The 14,417-nt window shown below is 62.4% G+C and overlaps 1 protein-coding gene across 1 annotated transcript; it reads right to left on the bottom strand.

Annotated features, from left to right (window-relative positions):
* Positions 1-5,301: 5,301 nt before the first annotated feature.
* On the bottom strand, positions 5,302-14,142 carry LOC111153660 (ninjurin 1). Its single transcript, XM_022512810.1, has 4 exons — positions 14,018-14,142; positions 7,515-7,740; positions 6,720-6,881; positions 5,302-5,853 (listed from the first exon to the last, which is right to left on the bottom strand). Exons 1-3 carry the CDS (start codon positions 14,090-14,092, stop codon positions 6,727-6,729), a joined length of 456 nt encoding a protein of 151 aa, XP_022368518.1. The 5' UTR covers positions 14,093-14,142; the 3' UTR covers positions 5,302-5,853; positions 6,720-6,726.
* Between the last annotated feature and the right edge of the window lie 275 nt (positions 14,143-14,417).

Below are 14,417 nucleotides of genomic sequence, written 5' to 3'. Positions count from 1 at the left end.
GTAGGACCTAGGGCCCCTGGGGGTCACCAGATCATGAGGGTGGAGCCCAAGATGGGATTAGTGACCTTACAAAAGGGGCTCCAGAGGGCCTGCCACGCGAGGCTACAGTGAGAAGAGGGAGCCGGTTCTCACCACACACCACACACCACACACCACACACCACACGGAATCTGCCAGTGCCTTGATCTCAGACTTCCAGCCTCCTGAAGTAAATGTCTGTCTGTACACGCCACCCAAACCAAGACAAAGCCTTGGAAGAAACATCCCAGAGATAAGACAGGTGGCAGGAAAGGCCCCGCTGCCATCTGCCACCTGAGACCTGTGAGGCCTCCACTCCTTAGGGCCCTGTGGTGGGGTTCCTTCCCCTGAGCAAGGGGTGGTCAGTGCCTGTTCCAGGTCTCAGGACCCAGCTGGTGAGCTGTGGCGGTCCCTCGGGGCAAGAAAGGCACCACAGGTCACAAACTCCCCTGCTCCCCCTGTCCCAGCTGCTCTAGGCCCTCACCGTACGTCCCTGTATCCTCACCTCCACACATCTACAACCGGAACCATTCATAGTCCATGCCTGAGCACGCCGTGCCCACAGCTGGAACGCTCTTTCCTAAACCCCCATGGATTTAACCTTCAGACTTCAGTAAAATGTTACTTCCTCCAGGAAGCCCTTCCAAATACTACAGTAACAAGAATAGGTCCTCATCCTGGCTACAGTAGTGTTGGGATGCCACTTCCACCTCCAGAAGAGTGCAGGAGCTGGGAGAGGCTGCCTGGGGTGGAGAATAGTTGCCAAGATTTGATCTGTGACAGGGTGTGAGGAGGGTTAAGGAGAGTGAAATGATGTGTGAGGAGGGTGTGCAGAAGTGTGAAGTGTGAGGTGATGTGAGGGGGTGTGAGGAGTATATGAGGAGGTTGAGAAGGATGTGAGGAGGGCATCGTGAGGAGGAGGAGTATGAGGTGGATGTGAAAAGGTGTGAGGGGGTATGAGGAAGTTGAGGGTGTGAAGAAGTCAGGTGGCATGAGGAGGTGAAAGGAGGGTGTGAGGAGACATGAAGAGTATATGAAGGGGTATGAAGAGGATATTGGAAGCAATTGGGAGGGCGTGGGAGGAGATTGAAGAGATGTGTGGTGGTAGAGGAGGGTGTGAGGAGGTGAGAAGAGTATATGAGGAGGGTATGAGGTGTGAGGAGGTATGAGGAGTGTATGGGAGGTATGAGGAGGTGGAAGAATATGCGAGGAGGTAGAGGAGGGTGTGAGGAGGTGTGAGGCATGTGAGGAGTATATGAGGAGTTGTGAGGAAGTTGAGGTGAGGAGGTGGAGCAGAGTGTAGGACATTGAGGAGGGTGTGGAGGAGGTGTGAGGAGGGTGTGACAGAGAGTGTTGGTGAAGAAGGGATCTTCTAGTGCAAGGAGTTTGGGCTCTAGATGCCCTTGCCTTGGACGGATGTGGTTAGGGCCCTGTGATTAGGGCTGGGTGAGGACACAGCCTAGTGTTTGTGGGGCCGGAAATGGCATCTTGCACAACACAGCGCTCCCTCCTGGGAAAGGGTGGTGTTGACGGCAGGTGCAGTGTCCAGGCGAAGGTGCTGACGCGGCTGGATCCGGAGTTGTTATTTCCAGTTCCCCTGGGTCAGCATTCTTCGATGGGCTCAGCAGGGTCCTGTCCCCCATGCCCCCCAAAAGCTCTGTTCAAGGCCAGGCCTGACCAGACCCCTGGATCGGCCTCCTGCTGGATTGGCCCTGGCACCCGCTGTCGCACAGATGGGATGAAGGTCCCTCAGCACTAGCCAGGTGGCAGCTGGGACCCTGATTCTTACCTCACCTGGAAGGGGCCAGGGCCAGTCCCCCCACTGAGGGAGGGCCAGGCTGTGGTGGGGGCGGGTCCTGCTGCCCCGGGGCAGCTTCTTGGGACCTCACACAAATCCCTTACCTCAGTACTTGAGAGAAAGAAAAAAAAAAAAGAAAAAAAACCATCAAAAATGTCAGCTCCCTGATTTTTAAAATGCCTGCAGAAATGCAGAATTCAAGTCCAGTCAGGTGGGAGAGGAGGCACCTGAGGGAAGGAGAACGGCAATGGCGGTAATGGCGGCAGCGGCCTGGTGTGGGGAGGAGGACGGACCTGACCCCGCAGCCAGCAGCACCCACCTGGTCCCAGCCTCACCCAGCCTCACTTCCTTGGGCCCCTGAGGCGCGCCTGGCCCTCCTCCTCTCAGGTGAGCAGCCGGGGGCCTTGAAGGCTGCACGGCGGGGAGGAGCGCCGGGGCCAAGGAACCGCCGCGTGAGCAGACCCAGAGGGCAGAGGTTCCGGGGAGAGATGGTGGGCGCCCTTGGCATTCCACGGCGCAGAGTACTTCCCCTCATGGGGACGCTGCCCAGGGATGACCCATCTGTCACCTGGCCCCTGTCGCTCACCGAACCCATGGTCCTTGCCCAGCCGTCGGCTCTCTCCGGGAAGGCAGCCCCTGCCGAGGGTCCCTCTGGGTCCGGGCACCGCCTCAGAGCTCCCGCTTTCCCAGGGCCCCCGGTCTCCACGTCTCCGGGCTCCTCCCGCCCCTCCCTCACTCGCGGGGTCTCACTGCCCCCCCAGGGCTCTGTTGGCCCCGGTTGGCGGACACACGCAGGGCCTGCCTCGGGAGGATGAGTGAGGAGGTCTGCAGCACATTTACTGAGCGCCAGCTGTATGCCAGACACGGTGCCAAGGACACAGGACACAGATGGTGGCGTCAAGCCTCAGGAGACTGGCAGGTAGGACCCCCCTCTCCGGGGGCAGCCCTGGCTTTGAGCCAGGCAGGGCAGCGGTGGGCAGGGCTCAGACACGGGCCCAGGGGACGCCGTGGATGCTCACGCCAGCCCAGGGCACCGCAGGCAGTGAACCCAAACGGCCTAGCGGAGAGGGTCGGAAGGCCCTACAGGGGGACCTCAGAGCTGAGCCGACCCTGGGGATCGGCTCACATGCCAAGGTCCTGAGATGGAAACACATCTGCAGGGTCAGGGGCCAGAGTGGCTGCCGAGGCTTGTGCCTGGGAGCTGGTGAGTGGGGAGGTGGGGGGCACCTGGGGACAGCGGAGCGGGCTGTGGGGTCGGGGATGCACAGACCCGGCCACCATCTCTCGCTGTCCCCAGTGCCCCTGGCACCCATGAAGGCCAGCCTGGCTTTGTGACCCGGGGCTTAGTCCTCTGGGGTTCACCCCTCTGGCACATGCTGACACACTCCCTGTCCTGGCCAAAGGAGGAGCTGGGCCATCTGTTGGCCATGTCCCTGGCACTCCCCATGTGACTACCCGCCAGCCCATATCACCGGCCACAGGCCACCGTGGGCAACACCAGGGGCGTGGTGCAGGGTGTCTTCCACCTGTGTCAGACCTGGGGCAGGACTGAGCCAGGGAACAGGCTGTCCGGGGCATGTGGGGGTGGCCGAGGGGGAGAAGGGCAAGGGAGACAGGATGGGCTGACAGGAGGGCCAGGTTGTGGGGACAGGTCACAGATGTGAGCCTGACTCCCCACAGCTTTCTGGCAAAAGCCAAGTCAATGAAGGGGAGACCGGCTTATGGAAGCCAGAAATGGGAGGGGTGGGCTGAGCTGCACCCCCATTCCCGAGTTGGTGACCTTCGCACCACCAGAGCCCAGAGCCGGCCACTGCACAGGTCCATACCTGCCCCTGCTCGGCAGGGGCTCGTGCTCTTCAGCCCCCCTAGGAACACGGTGGGGGGGGGGTTCCTCTGCTCCTTGTGCTTCTTCACGGGCCTTGTCCCACATGGGGCTCCCCTATACAACCCCCCCTTGCAGGGCACGGAGGCGCTCGCCAGAGGGGAGGGCTGCCCTGGGGCCCCAGCTCCGTGCTAGCCGGCATTTCGCCACCATGTTTCATCCGTTTCCCCAGGCTTTGTCTTGGAGTGTTTTGATGGACTTTTTTGAGGCAGAGGAGGGGCAGAGAGCAAGGGAGAGAGAACCCCAAGCGAACTCTGGGTCCAGTATGGAGTCTAAGGTTGTGACCTGAGCCAAAATCAAGAGTTGGATGCTCGACCGACTGTGTCTCCCAGGTGCCCCTTTCCCGGAGGGTCTTAAGGCAAAGCGTGGCCCGTCTCAGCACGAGCACTTCTGTCATTGATCACTTTGTGCACGCTGACCAGGGAGTCACCAAGCATCTCTAAGGAACTGCCCGGGGCTTAGAGCGCGGAGGGGCCCTGGAGCCATTAGGTACTCCACCTGGAATACCGGGTGAGGGTGTTGCCAGGTCAAGGGTGTGAGGGGTGGGGCCAGTGGGGGTCAGGACAGAGGGGTCAAGAGGGCAGAGAGCGAGGGGTCAGCCTCCGGAGGTTGCAGGCGTGGACTGAGAGAGCAGGGGGTTCCAGCCAGTGAGGGGACCCTTGGGACAGGCCCTTGCTGGTGTCCACCCCACACCAGCCCCTGTCCTCAGCCCCCTTGGCCCGACTGACCAGCAGCACTGGGCACCCCACGTGGGCCAGGGCTGTGGGCATTGGGGGGAGACTGTGGGCAGGAAACCTGAGTGCTGGAAATTTCCATGAGGTCAGGGGCTGTGTGGTGTGTGTCCCGAGTACACATGGGGGTGATTCTGCTCCCCAAGCTTATCCTGCACACTGTCCTTCCCTCGACCTTTCCAGTGGCGGTTCCAGGCCTTGGCTTCTGACCATAAAAGCCACCAAAATTGATGAGGGACCAGTGGCCTCATCATGCCCATGACAGAGCACCCCTGCCTGTCGTCCTGAACATGCCTACCTAAGCCCCAAAGCCAGAGCCGGGAGTGGGGTGTGCGGGGTTGACCCTGCTATGTGAGTCCGCGGGCTGCCTGGCAACACGCGCACAGATCTGTAGTGTAGACGAGAGTGCTGGGTCAGGCTGGTTTTCTGACCTGGTCATCATGTGCGGTCATGCCGGCAACTTCACTTCTGGGAGGCCCACACTGTCCTTTCTGGCATTCGTCACTGTGTGTTGTCCCCAGGAGCCGCGGCCGCCCTAGAAAACCCGGATCCCAAGCAGCTCCAGGGCTGGGGACCACGGCTGCACCTCACAGAGCAAACAAGGATGCGCGGTGTCACCCTAGGGCTACGGGATGAACCGTCTCTGTGGCTCTCCTGTGTGTCTCCATTAACAAAAGATGCTGGCCCGGAGCGTCAAGAACCTGGTTTCTGCCTCAAACTCATACTGACAGGCCAGGCGCTGGCGCCGCGCAAGCCCTCGGTCCCTGAGCAGGCGCCTGTGGTTGGGACTGCAGCCCCACGTTGGCCCAGCAGGTGGGCCTCACAGGCTGGGGGGGAGGGGTCTGGGGATGTAATGCAGGGCCCAGGCCCAAGAGGGGAAGAGATGCGTCAGCTTTATTGGTTGTTGGTTTAGAAATGTGGGGGCTCAGGCCCCTGAGGGGGGCAGGGGCACTGCCCCGTCACTGCTGGTGGAAGACGTGTGCAGGGGCCGTGGCCAGCGGGGGCCAGCAGTCCCCTGTCCCAGGTCAGGAAGCACAGACGCCAAGGGTCCCCAGCGTGGGGCCTCGAAGTCCTCGTTGCGCTGGCAGACACAGGGGTCTCCTTGTCACTCTGGAAACGTCCTGAGTCCAAGGCCGACTGGGACCCCTTACCCATATCCTTGGGCTGCTGTGTGTCCGTGGTGACCACCACCCTGCCCCACTTGTCCCCTGGGCCACGCTCCAGGGGAACGGGCAGCCGAGGACAGAGCAGGACCTGCACTGGCCTGGGGTGGCCTAGCCATGGGCGGCTAGTCCCAGGACAGTCTAGTGGGGCCTGCCTGGGCTCTTGCGGTTGCCAGGAGTGCCCCCCATAGGGAGGTGGGCCTCAAGGGGGAGGCAGCTCCAGGATCTGGGTAGCTGTGGTCGGGTGCAATCCGGGGGCATCTGCCAAAAAGGGAGAGGAGGGGTGTGAGGGCCTCCAACCCTACTGTGGTTACCAGACTTGAGCCTTGAGGCCACTATGACTCCAGAGGCAGAAGGGCCCAATTCTGATCTGGGCAAGCCTCAGTTTCCCTGCTCGGGTCAGTGTCAGGATTTAAAGGGGGGCCGTGGAGAGCAGAGGCTGGCGGGCTGATGGGCAGGGAGGGTCAGGACTGCGTCTGGGGCACACAGTTGGCCATTAATAAACTGCCGGGTCACCATGCCCCGAGCATGGGAGTAGGCTGGCATCTGGAAGGTTCTACGGGGGACAGCCCTGACAATAAACCAGGGCCAGCAGCCAGGTAGCGAGTGGGACCCCAGGTGGGGCCAGCAGCCATGGTGTGGGCAGAATAGACTCTCCCAGCCAGGCCACGTGCTGGCCCTGCTCAGGATCCTGCCTCGTCACCTGCCGGCCATGCAGGAGCAGTGGGGTGTTCAGGCAGTGTCCCGCCCACTTGGCCGGGGTGTGGGGGGTGGGGGTGCTGGCGGGCTGTCTGTTAGCAGCGCCCACCCTCACTTGAGGGCAGGTTCGAGGCCATATGCACCTGTGGTGTGCAGCCCGGGCCAGAGCCCCAGGTGCAGGACACATGCCACGTGCTGTGCCTACAGCACTGGCCCTGGAGATGACCAGGGGTTCCCTGGCCTCCCTGCAGCTCCTGCTCCAAAGGAGGGCAACCGTGGGTGGGCTCTCACCTCTCTGAGCAAGGACAGGGGATGATCACAGGAGCTACATGGCCAAGAGTGCCCACCCTGTGAGGTCCAGACAGGACAGACGCCAGACACAGAGGTCCGCTCGTGCTGGACAGTGGGGAGCCTGCCCTTCTGCTCACCTGAACCCTACTGCCGGGGAGCCACATCCATCACAGGCTTCTGGACACCAAAGGCCGTGATGAAGATATTGACCACGACAATGATGAAAACCAGGCCGGTGGCCAGGTTGTTGAGGAAGTCCAGCTTGGCGTGCTTGGCCGGATTGTTGAGGTCGTACCTGACTGCGGGCACAAGGGAGCAGACACTGCACCGCGGCCCTGCAACCCTGGGGCTGCGGCCTCATGCGGGGTGAGAGCTGGGCCTGTGGCCTCAGCCCTGCAGCCGTGCTTCCGCCAGCACAGAGCTCGGAGTGGCCCGGCACACCGTGGGAGTAGAGGAACCAGCCCTGGGGACAGGTCTGGACTGTAAGGCACACTGTGCTGAGCTCACTCAGGGAAGCCCTGTTCTGAGAGCCCGTGTGCAGTGTCTGGAGATCTTCACATCTCCCCAAGGACCCATCCTTATGCTCACCTTATGGATGGGGGAACTGAGGCCTGTGTACCTGCCCCAGGTCACAGAGTCAGCAGTGGAGGTGAGCCCTGACCCTCACCTCGGGGTCAGGACCACCAACCATTCCCTGGAGACTGCTGAAGGGCTGCATTTTTCTATATCCTCAGCTTGGGTGGGTGGAAGGACAGAGACATGGGGGACCCTCTGAGGGCCACAGTGGGGAGCCATATCCTGACCACATGGCTGAGTGGGGCCTGTCAGGTAATGAGCACCCTGTCCTGGGGGGTATGCAAGCAGCACCACTTGATCACGGGCAGGGTTGCCCCAGGGCCCACCCCCCTGGGGGCCCCAGCCCAGGCTCACACCAAGGAAGATGAGCAGCACGCCCACGCCAATCTGCAGCACGAGGGAGATGGAGATGAGGACCACCAGGGGGACGAAGAAGGCGAAGCTGGAACCCTGCTCGATGACAGCCTTCAGCTGGGAAGCGTTGGCCATCAGCAGCGCGATGTCCAGCATGCTCTCTGCCGCGCTCTTCTTGTTGGCGTAATGGTTCACGTTGATGGGCCGGTTCCGGCCCCAGCGGGATGGCTGCGGGGAGGGGGCAGTCAGCTTGGGACGGGCAGGGCTGTGGGGCTCAGTGGGTCCTGCAGATCTGAGGCCCACACAGGGCTGCGGGACGCCCCTGGGAATCAGGTCCCGGAGGAGAGGCTCAGCACACAAGCCACTTTGAGACAAGAAGGCCACCGTCCCGCCTTGGGTGGGGCCCTCTGGCGCCTTCCCTGCCTGCCTGGTGCCCCTGCCGGCCCTCTAGTGGCCGCAGGCCAGGGCGGGAAGGGATGAGCGGATGGTGCCGGGCCCTGTGCGCTCACCCAGCCATCTACCAATGCAGGGCTACAGTCGAGCTTTGCTACTGCTTTAGTTTTTATTTTTACAAACAATTCTAAACCATTTGATTGAGGTGCCATCGCCGCAGGAAAAGCTGGGCACGACGAAGGTGAACAACCTGGAACCTCAGCGTGCACACACGTGACACCCTCGCGGCTCCCAGGCCTCCACTCCAGACGCCTCCTCCTGCCTTTTATTCAGTATTTGTGCTGAGGTCTGTCCCCACAGAGCCTCCGGGACTTGGAGCGGGGCGGGGCACTTCCTGCCGGGGCTTCCCAGCACCTCTGCCTGGGAACAGGGCCAGGCCTATGAGCCAGGCCGCTGGCCACGCCTCATGCCCTCCATACCCCGTCCAGAGGTCACCGCCTCCAGGAAGCCCCTCTCTCCTGGGGTGCCAGCTGGGGGGAGGCAGGAGAAGGCCCTCCTCCCTCACTAGGCCTCCCCATAACCCCTCAGCCCCAGCCCCTCATGCACAGGAGTCGCAGAGCCACCAGGCCCAGCACTGCGGCCTCCCGGGGCACTCGGAGCTCGTGTTTCTACAGTCATAAAAGATGCAGGCCTGGGAGGCAGGCTGCCCTGAGAGGGGCCGACACGGCAGGTGAGAGGTCCCCCTCCACTTTCTGTATCTGGAAATCTCACCCCAGAAAATCCTGAACTCCAGAAGCAGGGGCAGGACAGGGTTCGCTCCAGCTGCCTGTCTTGTTAAACGAAACGGAGAATAACGTGCCCAGGAGGAAGGGAGAATGGGCGTGCAGAACAGAGGCTGTGGGACCTGCCCCGCCTTTCCTCAGGACCGGGGCTAAGCAGCAAATCCCCTGGGTTTAAAATTCCAGACCCAACAGGGAAAGCCGGCTCCTGGGACCCAAACCCCAGCACTGCTTCTGGAATATTCCACCCACAGCCAAGTCCCACTGGGGTCTCAACTTTACCTCTTCCCGTCAAGAGACATCAGGGCACGGCTGCTCCTCCATAGGGTCCCCACGCAGGCACCTGGGGCCAGTGCTCCCACCGCCTGAGGCTGTCCCTGGCTCTGCTCCTGCACAGCTGCAGAGCTGGCCATGCCTCGTTCCGTGTGGGGCGGGTGTCCGGGGTGCTGGCCTGCACTGGGCATGTGCTCCTAAGGTGCACAAAGCCAGAAGCACCAAGCCTTCCCTCAAGGCCACCACAGTACTCATTCTGGTCCCCAGGCCTGGAGGAAACAGCCAGGTGCACGCACGCACACCCACACAAGCACGGGCACATAAATACAGTGTATCAGCAAACATAACCGTGTCTGTACGTATACACACGCACGAGCAAGCACATACAGGCACACACAGGCACACATGAACGTACCCAGTATATGCACACACGCACGCACGTCTAGGCTCACTGTGCTGGCCTCTGCGGAGGAGGAGGAAGTCCCTTCCCTCTTGATCCCCTCCAGACCGTTTGAGTCCTTCATAGACACGCACGTTTGAATACAGGACACTCGGTGCCCTGTGTCCCCGCTGTCCTCCGCCCCGCGTGCAGCTGGGTGTCCTCCTCCATGGTGCCCCCCCAGCCCCATCCTCACACACACACACTGTGGGTAAACTGAGACTAGCAGGAAGCACCTATCCAAAGCCAAGAGCAAGTGAGGGCTGCACTTGGAATGCAGGCCCAGGGCTCAGAAGCCCCCTGCAGAGGGGGTTGGGGTCAGAGCTGGCCTGTGGGGGCTGTGTACTCGGAGGCACCCCTGGGCTCCAGCTGTGTGACCTCAGGACAGACAGCACCCTCTGAGCCTCAGTCTGCCGTGTGGGCAACAGGGCCAGGAGCACGCAACCCACGAGGTTCTAGTGGGCCTGGCCTCTGCCTCGCAGCCCTGGGGGACATGCCAGGGCCGGGGACACACGCCCCTCCTGGTGCAGGGCACTTCCTGCCACAGGACCATCTACTTCCTGTTGAACCCGTGCAGTGATGGGGGCGCCGGCGGGAGCCCAGTCCTGGCCCTGCGGCCTTGACAACGTGCTTCCCCGCGGCTGGCTTGTCTCCCCGTCCATCGGCCCCAGGCCACACTAGGAAGCTTTGGTGCCCACAGAGTTCCCCACTAACGGAGAGGGAGCACTAACCTCCCTTTCCACAGAGTCGGGGAGCCGCGGTTCAGGGGAGCTGCCCGGGGCAGAGCAGAGCCCCACTGCCGAGGAGGGGCTTGGAGCCACAGGGGGACTCTGGGGCCTGGTGATGGCTGAGTCCTAGGGAAGCCCCGGTCCTGGGAAGCCCACCAGGGTGAGGTCGGAAGGTGGCTGGAGCCTTTGGCCTGAACTGACGGACTTCCCAGAGCCGCGCTGGGAACCGCCCCCAGAAGCCTCTGCCTGTGACCTGAGTAGTGCAGGAAACAAACACCCTGGTTAATGTGTTCCCAGGGCCTTCCCCAAACCTTGGTGGTGGTCCCAGGAGCTGGGTGAGCTCTGGATGTGTTCCCCTAAAAACCAGGAAGGCTCCCTGTGGGTAAAGAGCCAGAGGAGAGCAAGGAGGACCCCCTTGTGTGGACAGAAGCCTTGGGGTGGCTCTTCACAAGACCTAGCCCAGGGCCACTGTGCTGTGCGTCCTCAGCTTGGACAGGGAGGAGTTGAAACATATGTGAACCCAGATGTGCACCTGAGTAAGCACTGGGTTCTTGCCCCAGCTTAACGGATGCTGTAGTCCAGCGGTCCAGCCCCAGCCTGGATGGAAGGAGCTGGGGTACCCACCCCAGCCTCCTGCTCCCCTGGGAGATGAGAGCTGAGCCCGTGCAGGACCCAGGGGTTTCGGTTATGGATGCTCTCTAACCCTGCCTGCTACTGACCCCAGACCCACATAAGAGTGGGACAGAACTCCTGCCCAGAGGCACCTTTGCGTTATCAGGACGAGTGACAGAGGCCCCCACCAGATCCACAATGTCCATCAGCTGCCCGGCTAGGAGCTGGCATAGCACTTCCACATGCACCTGTCTCTAGCACCCATGAATCCCACACCCGGGTTCTCTGCCTCAGTTCCCTCATCTGCAAAATGGGCAGATGGAACTGACTGCAGGTGCGGAGGCCCCTCCATCTGCAGGAGCACAGCCAGCAGGGGCACATGGCCTCCCAAAACAGCCACACAGATCTGTAACAAAAACTCTGAAACAGGAGAAAGTATAAGCAGAGGAATCGGCAGTGTGAGTTGAGCAGGACCCAGGACCCCGGATCCTGGCCCACCATAGCCCCTCCGCTGGGGCGCAGCACATACCAGTGGGCCTCTGGGGAGGAACCTGAGAACTAGGAGGGTCTGGCAGGGCCTCGGTGTCCATCACCTGACCCAGCAGAGTGGGCATAAGCCTGCCGCTCAGAACTGGCGTGAAGGCCACCAGGCACGTGCCTGCCCTAAGTGGTCTCCGGATCCACATCAGTGTCCCGGCAGGAAGTCTTGGGGGGGGGGGGTTTCCCGCAGCAGCTGGGCCGCAGGCTGGGTAGACCTACTTCCTGTGGGCTCAGCACTGGCCAGCAGTGACCCTGCAGCCACATCAGGGTGGCCTTTTAGAACTTGGCCAAGACCCTGCCAGAGCTCTCGAGATCTGCTGGGAAAGCAGAAGTGAGGAAAAGAGTGAACTTCCCCTGGGGAAGCTGAGCTCTGCCCAGCCCAGATGTGACCCAGGAGCCACATTCCAGCTTGTCCAGCTCCCTCCCTGCTGTGACCCCAGTGTCCACAGCAGGGCCAAGGCAGATGTCTCCATGCCAAAACACAGCAAGCATGACACAGCCAAGGGCCATCCTCACAGTAAAATTGATGTTTACTATTTCTCCTGCCTCCAGCCACAAGCCCCTCCTGCAGGGAAGCTGGACAGCTTGGTCTCCGAGAAGTCCTGGGGGCACAGGTACAGGTGTGTGGGGGGCACCTGTGGGGTTCATCTGCTGTGGGGCTCTTCCTGGAGCCAGGCCACCCTGGAAGGTGAGCGACCTGCCCCACTGTGGCCCGCAGTGGGAGTCCTGAGACTGACAGGGGTCCTCGAACTGGGCCTCCCAGTCAGTCCCCCCACCTCCAGGGGTGCCCCGGGGATACAGGACCAACCTAACCATCCACCTTGCCATCCAGTGCTCCCACTCTGGGTGGTAAGTCTGAAGACCCCAGGAGTTTCCCCTCACCCCAGCAAGACTTTCTTCCCACCCTGACCCTCACCCCCATCCACAGGGTCCCGCGACAGGGGAAGGTGCTGCCCCAAAGTCCTCTCCAGGAGTGGGTCCTATACGGCGTGCAGTAATGTCATGACTGTGTGCCCAGCACACAGCTTAGCCCATGGGGTCCTCACCATGCTCTCCGAGAAAGACACTGCTATCATCCTAGGTCACTGATAAGAAACTGAGACACAGAGTCACTGACTCAAAAACACAACAAGACAGGTCCTGAAGGTGGGAAGGGCAAGGCAGAGGCTGGGGATGGTGTCAGGGCCTCCAGGCCCCAGGCAGCCGGAGCAGTGGCCTTGAGGCTGCCCACCCTTCCTGGAGGAAAGTGAATGGAGACACCCCCCTACCACTACACTGGACCAGCATGCCACCCCCACCCCGGCCCTGCAGCACCCAGTGCCAATGTCCCCAAGTGCAGGAAGCCTTCCTGATTCCACTACCAATCTCTCATAGGTGGAATTTAGCACTTTCCATTTGGGCTGATCTCAAAGCTAACACAGCAGCTCAGTGACAATGTGACAATGGAGCCACATCTCCCCAGGCTGGTCCCAGGGCCAACACAGTGACCCCACCTGACCTTCCTGGGCCCAAGATACACAGGAGCCTGCAGGTGCATGGCCAAAGCCGAGGGGGACAGAACAGGCTTGGAGCCGAAGGCACAGCCACAGTTTGGGAGGTGAGCAGGATCCCTCCTTCCAACCCACTTGCCCTATTTGTTACCTGACTTTCCCAAAGGCAGGCAGAGGCATTTTGTTTTCTCTTTTCAGACGGTGCACAAGAGGCCCAGAGAGGTGAGCCAGCCTCCCGAGGCACACACAGCCCTCGGCTCCAAAGTTCTTACATGCCAGGGCAAGGCTGCATGAGGGCCTCCTCAGTCCTGGGTTTCCCCACCATGAAGTCAGGGACAAGTCCTGTGCCACCCGAGGGCTGTCAAGCTTTACTGAAGGGTCAGCACGGAGGCTGAGCCCCAGGAAGCTTCTGCCAAGAACAGGCAAGGATGGACAGGATTACTGCATGGGGCCACCTGCACACAGGAGGACCTGTCCCTGCCACCCGTGCCTCACTCACCCCATGTGTCCTCCCACACTCGGGCAGCACTGCCCCAGTCTGGTTCACACAGCTGAGAGACCTGGCATCCCTGCCCCCATCCCCAGGGGGTCAGAAAGTGAAAGAATGCTCAAAGTCAACAAGTCACCAGAGGGCCATGCCCAGGACTGCACCACCAACAGAGGCTCTGGGGAAATGCTGGGCCCCGGGAAGAGGGCATGACACCCCCCGGACAGGACCCCGGGGCGAAGGGGCGCAACCGCCTCTCAAGTGGAAGTCGGGACCACTGCCCGGGGGCCTGCGGTAGGGACAAGAGCGGGGGCCACAGCCGCCCCAGGTTCCCCACCCGGGCACGGAGCGGATAGTGCAGTCGCGGTGGACACGGCGGGTGACGTAACCGTCTGCCCGCTGCTGGCCTGGGGCCGGGAGGCTGGGATCCTGCGCGCCCGGGCGCGCAGCAGCGGGAGGAGATGCGGGGGCCGAAGTTAGAGCTTCGCGCGGAAAGCGGGGGAAGGTGGCGCCCAGGCCCCTCCACTGCGCGGCTCCGCGTGGGCGCCTCCCGGCCAGACCCTCGCCCCTGCCGGGGTGGCCGGAGCCCCGGGGCCACCGCTCGGACTGACTGCACGAGGCACGAGGACCCCGGCACCCCGCAGTGCGGAAGCGCCGCGCAGCCGGCCAGAGCCCCCAAGTGCCCGGGGAGCAGCCGGCGCGGGGCCCAGAGAGGGCGCGCGCCGGCCAAAATCGCACAGCGGCGCGGGCGGAGCGGGGCTTACCGAGGCGTCCGGGGAGCCAGGCGAGCCGGGGCGCAGGTCGCCGTTGAGTTCGTACTCCTCCGGGCCCGACTCCATGGCGCAGCCGCCGGAGCCACCTCGCTCCGGGCCTGAGCGCCGCCCGCGCCTGGGCCGCGGGAACCCGGCTGAGTGCCCGCCCCCGGCCCGCCCCCGGCCCGCCCCCGGCCCGCCCCCGGCCCGCCCCCGGACTCCGCCTCCAGCCCGCCCCACAGACCCCGGACTCCGCCCCCGGCAGAGGCGGGCAGGCGGGCGGGACCCACAGGACAGCTCCTTATCCCGTGAGGACCGCGGGGTCTACGCGGTTTCCCCAGGCCCCGGCCTCGCGCGGGCGGCGGCACATCAGGCTCTACCGCCGTCGTGAACACTTTTAACCCATGAAACG

The sequence above is a fragment of the Enhydra lutris genome, unplaced genomic scaffold, assembly GCF_002288905.1.
Source record: "Enhydra lutris kenyoni isolate GAN:26980312 unplaced genomic scaffold, ASM228890v2 scaffoldscaffold33, whole genome shotgun sequence".
NCBI classification, from domain to species: domain Eukaryota; kingdom Metazoa; phylum Chordata; class Mammalia; order Carnivora; family Mustelidae; genus Enhydra; species Enhydra lutris.
Note: the sequence above shows the minus strand (reverse complement) of the source record. Positions and strands in the feature narration are given on the sequence as shown.